General features: G+C 36.7%; 1 protein-coding gene across 3 annotated transcripts in view; it reads right to left on the minus strand.

Moving 5' to 3' along the window:
• The window catches only part of LOC106155402 (sodium- and chloride-dependent taurine transporter), a 29,448-nt gene extending 18,400 nt beyond the window's left edge, over positions 1-11,048 (minus strand). Inside the window, exons 1-3 of one of the 3 annotated variants that reach the window (XM_013530222.2) lie at positions 10,786-11,048; positions 6,824-6,893; positions 6,203-6,468 (exon numbers count right to left, since the gene is read on the minus strand). In XM_013530222.2, the coding sequence (XP_013385676.1) occupies positions 6,203-6,468; positions 6,824-6,852 (295 nt within the window). In that variant the 5' untranslated portion in view covers positions 6,853-6,893; positions 10,786-11,048. Of the gene's footprint in view, positions 1-4,132; positions 4,210-6,202; positions 6,469-6,823; positions 7,014-10,785 lie in introns of those variants that run through there. The other 2 variants (XM_013530224.2, XM_087007759.1) reach the window with 2 other exon arrangements.
• Positions 11,049-11,295: the final 247 nt, after the last annotated feature.

The following is an 11,295-nucleotide window of genomic DNA, read 5'->3' on the forward strand; positions in this document are numbered from 1 at the left end:
GTTGAATTAACTAATTTATTTCAAATTTTGAATCAGAGAGGACCCCTACCCCTCCAGTCTACAGCCCTAGCTGTAATCCTTCACCAGGAAAAAAGTGCAGAAAATAGACTAGAGGAGGCAATGATCTTGTGGTATGTTTATCTATATACTTGGAACATATTAGATAAAAGGTGAAACCTCCCTTCAGGGGATCAGCTTATCTGCCGTGTTCAAGGGCATAAAGCCAGCAGAATATCTTCAGGTAAAACCTGTGCAAAACAAGTAATTTCCTAGAAAATTATGTTCCCATTTCCTGCAATCTTAAACCCCTTGGGCAAACTTGACATGTGCTGATTTCCATGTTGTCTTCCAAAATCGATGTTTGGCAATAGGTGTATGTAATAATATTGCACCACATAAGTTGTTAATAAAGCTATTTCTTAGAGTAAATTTCCCAAAAGAATTTTCGGCCAATTAACGTTATTTGGCACATGCACCATTTTGCAGATTAAAATCTCTGTTAAGAAAAGAAATAAGAACAAACACAGTACAAAAATGTTCTCCAAAAAGAATACATCCCACAAGTGAATAATCAGTTCTATAATGAAGACTAGCTGACTGTTTTTCAATCTATTTATCTTTAAAAACAGAAATGACGTAACTTAGTTATTAAGAGGTGGGTGTAAGCTTTTTTATAAGCTGCAGGTATTCTTACTTAATTGCTTTTCTCCTTTCACCTAAAAACTTGAGAGTTAAAAAACCTTATGAATCACGAAAGAAAAAAGTGGAACTCACAACAGGTATTAAACATGCTGAAGTTGGTGCTTAGCTTTTGGTAGTTTGTTGATATTAAGATAAATAGAGAGAACCTCCCGTTGTTCATACAAAGTGTCAGCATAACTCACATCATCATTAGGTGCCTGACGCACAAGAAGATCAAATTCATCAACTTCAGAGCCAGGTGGCTGTTTGACTAGCCTCTCTTTAGGAGAAAATTCCTTGAAGCCGATTAACTGGTTTATTTTCAAATAAAAAATTTGAACCTTATCAAATTAAAATCATCAAAGTTTGGTCCAAAACAATATTTTACATTCAACTAAGCAAAACTAGTATTTGTTTAGAGTTAAGCTAAATTTTTTCTTTGTAGCAATAAGCCCACTATGACTGTAAAACTTGCAGGGAGATGCAGAAAAATATAACGGAAGTTTTAAATAATAAAGAAAACACAGTATTAGCTACATTTAAATGTTGGGGTTTCTTGGTTTGAACGAAAATACTTGCCCTTTCACACCTGATACCTTGATGCATCATTGAATAAACCAGACAGCAAAGCTGGCAATAAACAGACACCAACAAGCCACCAGCAAAACCCTTTTTTTTTTTTTTTGCAAAATAAACCGAATTGCAGATTTTTGAAAGAAATCTGCCTTACTTCCAAACAAAGCCACTTGCCAAAATATATATATAAAAAAAAAGAATATAGTAACTTTTGAAAAAATATTCCAATCATACCAATTTTCTGAAGGAACCAACATTTTCACAAACAAAGCCAGTCAATAACTTTTAAACAAAACAACGTTTGACAGTTAATAGGTTGAACACCAGATCAGTGGAACAGCATCTGTGGCGGTCACAGCAAGGACCCACAGTGATATAAATAGAGAGTCTGTGTAGAAAAAAACACATCTTGGTTCAGTGCATAAAAATCCAATGGAGTTCTATCAAACTAACATTTACATCTTATTCCTGAAATGGTTGAGATTTTTCCATCACCATTGGGTAAAAGACTTTTAAATACACTTTTCTCTCAAAACAACAATGAATGAAATAAGCACTATGAAATTTTTAAGCTTTAATTAGAATAAAATGTGCATGAAATTTACTGTATTATACATAGTGTACTGTTGTACTAATATTTATTGTTCATTCAGAAACTTTCCACTTAAAAAAAAAAAACAATCTTATAATGCACTGTTCCATGTTTTCTTCAACAATAATATACATTGTAGATGTCTAAGGGATTTTTTCAAAGTTACAGCACTTCTTTAGTCAAAAGCATAAGTTCACTCAGTATAGTATATATAAATGCTGTACGATTTGGAATTTTTAGTTGATAAGGTGCCATGACAGCCACTGCATATACAGATAATCAGATAAAGAGCAAACCAAATGAAAAAAATTAAATAAAGACAATTTAACAATTTAGCACAAACAGCTGTGGGTACTACCAGTATCCCTGTGTACTGTTTCATGTCACTGAGTACAATATTAAGACAGAATGCATGTTTAAATAATAAGGAGTGTTCTCTTTTATTTAGTTTGCTTACAATAATATGCAGAAACCACAAACAGCAATCAAAAAAGGTCATTAGTTAGAAGGTTATTAGGTTAAGTACAAATAAATGTAAATGGACAAAGCATCATATATAGACTCTATATATGATGCTTAAGTTTAGCAAATGTCCACTCTTCAGAATGTTTAGCAGGCCCAGGACCAAAAAGACCTTGTCACTGACATTTTACTTATTTATGACCATACATGTACGTATCATTTGCAACAAAAAAATAATACTTCACAAAAAGAAATAATACTTCATAAATAAATAAAAACATGCAGAATTAGCATTTGGTTCTCCTCCAAACACTCAGGGCAAAAATGTTTACAGGTTAGCAATCTCTGCACCTCTTTATGGATATAACAGACACTGATAATACGGGAAACATCTGCTCTATGTATTTATCTTAGTCATGTGCAGATTCATTTGTGCTTATATTCAATACTGATCAATACTTCTAATACATATCTACTATGTAGCTGGATAGCAATATGTACCCCGAGTCTCAAGTTACTGATGGTACCTTACTCGGTCCAGCAATGACATGCTAATGTAAGACACCCTAATACACAGGGTGATCCATATCTGTCTCTGACATAGTGAGAAATACATTCCATGCATGTGGATAACTAGAATGTATACACTCTTTTTTTAATTGTATGTTATAGGGTGCAGATAAAGCACTGAACAGCCGGATGCTCTGCAGAGTGGCCCACTTGCTAAGGCTGGCCATTTCTTTCTTTCGACAATTATTAGGCGTAAATTTCCTTATTCAAATATGCAAAAAGAAAAAAAAACAGTTTGTACAATAAGGTGAAATTTCAGGGCTCACTTCAACATTTAGTTAAGCCAAGTAGCTACTCAATAAACCTAAGATAAATTGGCGAAAAATATAAACCATTTTTCCACTTAAATAAATAAAAATCTTTTGCCTCTGAGCCAAATAAACCTAGCAATTGACATCACAGTTGGAACTCAAGATTATAATTCAGAATATCCTACAAACAATTTTTTTCTTTCTTTGCCTTTTTTCTATACACAGAAAGTATGTTTGTTGCACATTCTTCAGTAACATTTCACCTCTAACCTTCCATTTTTACTCAGACACTTAAAAATATTGTATTGGTGGCATGTTATTCACAATACCAAGTAAAACCGTCATAGACCTTTACTTCTTTCCCACACACTTTGCGCAGTGTGAACCCCCCAGAAAAACATTCTGTGAATGCCCAAAGGTCTTGAAATGTCAAAGGTTTCCTAAATTTGTCTTTGCCCACTGATTGCCGGAATCCTCCATCTATTTTTGACCAAACATCATGAAGTGTGTGGTATGCAAAGATGCAAGAATTGCCTGATATATATCTGAAAGTTAGAATTCTGTCCAGTTTAAAGTGTGTGAGGTCCAGAAAATGTAGCCTGCAGCTTCTTCCTTTACAAATTATAAAAGCACATATTGCTTATTTCCTGGGAAGTCGATTATTTCTAGAGTGAGACCTTTTAGCTAAGCAATGCATTTGCCATGTATAAATTTGTATCTGTACATTTACTTGATCAATAAGAGGCATGGTCACATTTGATTTCGTAGAAATATCACAAAATTAAAAAAAAAATAACTGCCAGTAAAATTATAAATATTCATAACTGGTATTGAATCGAGGACTGGTGAATCAGTACGCATTGCACAGTATCATACCCCGAACAAATTTTGAGTGGTGATGCAATACTTTTCAACCCTGCTGAGAATCGTCACTATCACATCGCGTACTAGGCAAGAGCAGTGTCGCTTCTGATACTGTGAAATGAGTACTGATACACACCTTGAAAACGGGTAGTGTGGTCCGATCTACCGGTGAATTCAGGATCATTCGGTGCCGAGTCTGGTAGTTGGGTAGGCCTGAAAGTGGTTAGGTTAATTACATGGTATAAATGAACATCTACAAAGTGACACAAACCTCCAGCAGTGAAGTTTGAAATAAACTCTGAGAATACATGGAACCTACAAGGAAATTTATCTCTTTCAACATGATTAAATTAACCACCAATGCCAAATAAATGTAGGTCTTAAAACTTAATTCTCAATTTTTCAATTATTTCATTTTATTTTAATAGCTATTTTTATCAATTCTATTTATTAATTTGTTAATTAATTTATTTTTGTTGTTGTTATTATTGTTATTATCATTATTTTTTTTTCTTGCAAAGTATAAGGTAACATGAAGAAATTCAATACTACGGCTCGTGCAATCTTTGTAACATTACATCCCCCCCTTCCTGGACAAGCATCCACTCCATCATAGTTTGGAGAAAATCTGGTTACAGCTTGCTTTCATGTCCTACGCATGAATCTTTCAACCATGGTACAGTGATATTTCTGTGTTTATCTAGTGAGCGGCCTGTTTACTACATCAAATATCTCAGAGTGCATCAATGATAAGTCAAAGGACTTGCAAACATGTTATGACAGACTCAATACTGACTTGTCTTGTAATGTGAACTTGAAAAAAAAATCCAATGTCAAGGTGATGCTCCTTCACCTTCAAATGAAAGGGATAACTAAAGGGATTTTTGTCACCATCTAAACCTTTACAAGTAAATTTTCTACTTGAAGATCTCGTTGTGTCACCCTTCAGTCTGCTTTATAAACAATGAAGCCACTTTGCCTGCTTATAAACTAGAAGCTAAAACAGCAATCATTGCAACCCTTAACTTGGCTTAAGCCAAATTTTTATGCAAAACTTTTTCAGAATACTCCAGGTGATTGGGACATTTTGGAAGACAGGATGACATCATAAGTACTTATAAATAAAACGATTCATTGTTTGGGTTCCCTTGCTTAAGTGCTTTCTCAATCTCCATCCCGATGCACTAGCCCTTTAAGTTTGGCCTTTGATAAGAACACATTTAAACTTTCCTTTCCTTGTATCAGGCTGGCTTTGTCCATGAACTCAATGTACCGTATGTGGGGGCTGTTTTGAGCATTCAAACATTAGGAAATGTAAACATGATTTTCAGGTAAATAGCAGCTGGGTACCTTGTAATTTAACAGAAGTTAAAAATATACCTGTACTCATTCCTTTGTATAATATTTCAACATAGAGGGCAAATAAGGATGTAAACAGGATGTTTTGAAAAAGACAATAGTCTGAATCACTTAATGAAAACACTCCAGAGACAAAAAGTGTAAAGCAAGGTATTTTTCCAATAGTGAATGACCATTAATAATCAAATATTTCTTTACAAAAGAAGTCTACTTAAGATAAACAAAGATGGTTTCCACTTTAAAGATTAAATGAAAAACAAGTAGTTTCCCACTGAAAAAAACTGTTGTCCCTCATATTGTTTATATCAATCTTAAGTTCACTGAATTTCCAATAAGTAGATGTCTGACACTTTACCTCTAGGGGTTTTTATGTCTGAGATATTATCATAACTGAGAGACATGTTTACTAGTAAATACATTTCATACTTTATACTTCTTTCCTGTTAATCCTTTAAACCAGTGTGCATAATAACAAAGAATAGAAATATATAATTATCAATAAATAAAGAAATTAATAAATATTTTCTTAATTTAAAAATGATGCAGTTTAGACTTGGTATTATTTGGTACCTATCAAAATGTGATTACATGTATTTCTAGTTTCCGTTAAAACTAAATTTAGGAATAGACCGGCTGATAGACCATTGTCTTCAGCACTCTCATTTGTTTACGTTTCTTGCGCCTATGCCAATCAAAAAGTTAGATTCACGTACGGGGCCATTTGGTACCCACTGAAAGCGATAAAGGCAAATCAGAAGCGATCATGATAAAGTTATAACAGCGCAATTGTGAACATTTAACAAACAAAGCACCTAGGAGTGCCTGGGTCTGATGCACGGTAACTTACCGCCTCCATTTTTGTAGCAAAGATAGGGGAACCGCCAAACGTTTCCCAGCCCCACAGAGAAGCCGATACACGCCAGCAAGAAGTCTATTTTGTTGGTCCATGTTTCTCTCTTCTTCAGCTTCGTGCCCTCGTCTTGTGTGGAATCAGATGAGACCGTGCCTTGACTGAGAACGTCGCCGTTGACGACAGGTGAAACGCCGTTTTTCTTCTCATCTAGGGCGGCTTCGGCCTGTTTCTCTTGGTCAGGTGTCTGACGATCCATTTTGCTTTAAATAGTAAGTGGAGCAAAGTATATTTTACATATGTATATCTTAAAATACATACAATGGGGAACCGCCATTTTTCAATAGATTGACCTGGTATCAAATTCAGCATAACAGTGCGTCGTAGGTACACAAATATGCTGTGAAAAAATAACGTTTGATAAAAGAACATGAAAGAGTGAGTTGCACGCTACCGATACGGTTTGTTAAGTTTACAACGGCTACGGCCCAAGACAAACCACGTTTCTCTCCGAAGTTTTTTCCGTCTGTGATATTTCAAATTCACTCATAATCATTACATGCTTTGCTTACTTTTAAAATAAAATGAAAAATATATTCAAGGTATTGCAGTTCTTACCGATAAATATATTTCCTTAGCCTTTCCATTTTTCTTTGAACGGTATTTCTTTGAGCGATACAATAGGTCCCTGAAACAAAAACAAAGAAGACTATTTAAAGTCTTTGGTTCAGAGCCGAAAACTCGCTCGGACTCGATCTGAATCTAGCGCCTGGCTGACTCAATGAAGTCAATAGCTGCTGTATCATGTCTTTACCACTAGCTCCACTTTGTTCCAAACATAGGCTCCACTATTTTTACTTCTATTTATATGTATCCTTCCACGAGTTTACTTAATCTGTGTATTTACATTTTCACAAGGTTATCTTTGTCATTTCAATAAATATCAAAATGCTAATATTTTCCTTATACATTTGAAAGAAAGTTAAAAGTTCTTGTCAGATTATTAGATTAGATTACAGGCGCGGATGGCGGGCATATGGCGCATTTTCAAATTGCCACACCCTCTCCCCGATTAAGTTTCATAATCTCCTCCCCCCCCCCCCCCAATTCACTCATGTACCCCCTTCCCCTCCCGTCAGCTAGAAGATAAATACAAACCAAACTTGAAAAGTTATTCACGATCTTGATATGGTCCCTGTTTTGTATTTCTTACATTCATTAATAAAAATTTCAAATTAAAAGAAACCAGATCCATCAGGTCCGAACAGGCTGATAAATTGAGATAATTCGGCTGGATTCAACTGGACCCTTTGCTGGTTGAATAACACTTGAAACTGAACCGAGGTTAACTTATAAGATAGGTATTATAATAGGGGTCAGGAATGCCAAACCGCAAATTTTGATAAAGAGGAAGGTCATGCCGCCGTCTAAAATCGAGAAATAATTCAGAATTGTATTCTGGAAGAAAAAAAGAGAAAAAGAGAGATAATTGCATTAAATTCGTTGGATTGGACTGACTTTTACTTTGCCCCCCCCCCCCCCCCCCCTCTCTCCCACAATCACTCCCACTTTTCAGTAGACCTATATCTACCAGTCACGTGTTTGGGGCAAAGAAGACGGGGAGAACGGAAGACCCAAATTTCAAGAAATAACACGAGCATCGGACGTGTGTGAAAGACACTAGCATCACTAGGGCCCTATTTCTGGTACTTTTTGCCTTTCACTGGAGACATTGCCCGCCGATTCAATCGGATTTTTTAAAGGGACCCAAATAAGTCCACATTGACAGTGGATGAGCCGACAGAGATACAGGTCACTTTTATAAATTGCTGTTCTAGAAAAGGCATAGATACCGTTATAGCGATAATAGAGGGGATTATCCGGCTGTCTCTGAAACTCAGGGTAATAGACGTGAAAATCCTGCCAGATAAGAGCTGAAGAATAAAATAAATAACACCCGTGGGAAACTTCAAGGTAATGTGCAGTTGTCTTTAAATAATGTTGGACGTTATTTAACACGATTAAACAAGTATTGAAAAGAATAATAAGTGACAGGACCTGACAACTGACTTCGGACTGGTGATGACCGAGCTTTACGCTCATCTAAAAACCGAGAAACCTTGGTAAAATACTTTATTTTAGTGCAATCGGAAGATAAACGGTTGGGCATACGTGTGATTAAGTGATTATTTACCGGCTACGATTTGTTGATAAGTGAATTGTTTAAATTTGCAGACACACCTGCCATTGTATGAATGACGTGGTGAGTGATGAGCCTGCGTTCTTTTCGGGGAGTAGAATCTATGCTATATACAGCAAAATTACTGGAATGAAACTCCTCTAAGCGCTTACATTTGGAGTAAAACGGTGAAAAAAGATATCAATAGTTTGATCAAATGTTGGATGATTAAAAAACAAAACATTTGCCCTGTTTGATAATTGTGCAGAATGTGGCGTAATAAGATTTAGTTCTAATCACTATTTATAATACTTTTATCCATGAACTTAACAGCTGAGGTTAACCTTAAAAATAAACAACGTTAAGAGGTACCGTGAGATTTTTTCCAGAAATTATGCAAATGCTTCATAAAAACTTGTATTCTGATAACGGCATGCTGCAAGCATGCTGAGGTGATACTTGCAGTTGACGCTACGGCGCGGAGACGTTTCAACCTTTCTTATAACGGTGATCAAGTGCGCCCTCTCGTGGTGGCTAAAACTGCCCCACCTCCCTCCCGCCGTACCCAATTCCCCCTTCTCAAGAAAGGAACCAGGGAGTGGAAAAGCCCCTGTAAGTTTAATAAAAGGAAGCGATTTTCTTGTAAGTTCCAATTAACTTTTGTAACGTGTTGGCCTCGGATTTTGAGCAAATAGTAAAACGAGGGACTTATCTTGGATAAATAAATTACAAGGGAACACGCCTCGCCGGTGAATGGTTGGATTTGATAAATGAACAGGTATATAGAACTAATCGAAGGGTTATTTGGACAAGCTTGTAAAAACAATACACGGTACGACGAAGTCGTGTTATGAAATGGCCCATGCTGAAGTCCTTAGCAATCCATTGCAGGGGTCCTTCAATGGTCAACGATGGCTTTTTTTTCGGGAAAGTCCATGAAATATATGCTGTTCACAGTCTCAAAGACATGTGACACGCTTTTATAGTAATGCTATTACTTTTCCTTATGAATATTGCATTTTTACATGATGTGGTTACATTGAACCATAGAATTTGTTGGCCTTCAATAATGGTTGGCGAGCTGCCTTAAGGGAAATCGCTGAAAACCATGTATTCATTGAAAGCCGTTTTTCTGCCATACTAGGAAACCAAGTACTCTGATCCAGAGGAAAAATCAATGAAGTGACGATTAATATTAGGGTTCTATTAATTCTGACATAATAACGGTGAACTATTCAGGTGACGGTCAATATAGAGAGGCAATCACTGGGCAAACTCAAGCATACTGAATTTTAGGTAAATACCAGATATTTCATGTAGCCTAGAAAAAATGTAAAATATTTTACTGTTTTTCATCTTTACTTAGTTCAAACTTCTGATTTGACTAAAATCATCCAGCCATTTGGCTTTAAAGGAAAGAATTCCAGAAAGAGTATGGAATCATCAACCAGCCATGCTTTCAATAAAGGGTAATCCAGTGAAAAAGGCGTTCGATAGCAATTCCTTTCCTTGATGTTGCCTGCAAAGGTCAACGGTGGGCTCGGTTACCTGAAGTGATTTTTCTATAAACATATGCATCCCGAATGCTCTGCAATAGTCTCAGAATAGCTAACCATCAAATAAGATATGCCAAGAAGTCCACCTCAACCTGAGAAATGCTCGACCCCGGTCCTTCATGCTGCGTATTCGGTTGTAATGTATTAAATAAACCACCAACATGAAACCCACAAAGATACTGACTATACACGAATTCAGTATAATACGTGGGGCTAAAGGACGCAAAGATCATTGTCTACAATCTGTGCGTTACCTTGGTGGTGAATAAAAGAAAAAACCCATAAATTCAAGGCAAACCTGTTTTCAGACCGTTTTTATTCGCCAATGAACTTGACGTGCGCACTGCCCCCAGACGGTTGTCAAAAGCCTTCACCTGACAGGCAATGGAACTGTATCTCGGAAAATGAATATGTATTGATAAGAATACCTTTGTCTCATTGTCGGCATTGTGACGGAAATCTATATTAATAAAGCAGTCTCTAGAGAATCGAATAATGTTTTACCGTTAAAACATAAGAGACGATTAAGCTGGCTGCACAGCACTGTCACGCATTTCATTTCAACCCCGCACGTGGCTGTAAGGACGGAGCAGGTCATACGGTTGTCAAATGCTAGAGCCATGACTAAGAGGTCTTAATCGTAGCAATATACGCATGATAACGTATCCTGTTCTTTTTTCAGCTTTCTTAAGACGTATATGATATTAATTCAGGGTTGTATTACCCAAGTACATTTATCATTCACGTAGTAACGTACCGGTAACTGTAAAGTAACCATGCCTAATGGACAATGGGATAAGCGGCGTGCTGATAAAGCAGCTGTTCGTTTCGAAGAAAACACTTACCCGGGACTGGTGGATCTCGCCGTGGCTGCGACACACGTCTTTACCAAGTATTGGAAATGAAGATAACGGGAAAAACGTCTTGTCTTCCCCGCGGAAGTGAGTCCGTCACGGTGCTCTATTTGTCTGTCTTGGGTGCAGTAACTGCCCTTTGTAATGCTGGGTTTGTTCGCTAAACGCGGTGTTTGCTTGAACAAGCGCTAGCTCTGTGCTCCGTTCAGCGGCAAGTGAATGAATGCATAAAGGCACTGAATGCATAAATAAACGTGCTTACTCGTGGGCACAGTGCCTTGCAAAAGATCGCTTACACCAATCAAACGGCTTGGATTATGATTGAAGTGAACAGATTATAGAACAACAACATACAACTGATACAATCTCACCTGTTTATCTTGAGTAGAACTCAGGTGTGCTTGGCCAACCAACTACCTCATAAGTGCCTATAAATCATTATTGAATGTATAATTAGCCGTGGGAGTATAGAATTAATGGATAGCGGGTTCACTCACCTGA

Source organism: Lingula anatina, chromosome 3 (genome assembly GCF_051362555.1).
Source record: "Lingula anatina isolate TDL-2025a chromosome 3, LinAna3.0, whole genome shotgun sequence".
Taxonomy (NCBI): Eukaryota; Metazoa; Brachiopoda; class Lingulata; order Lingulida; family Lingulidae; genus Lingula; species Lingula anatina.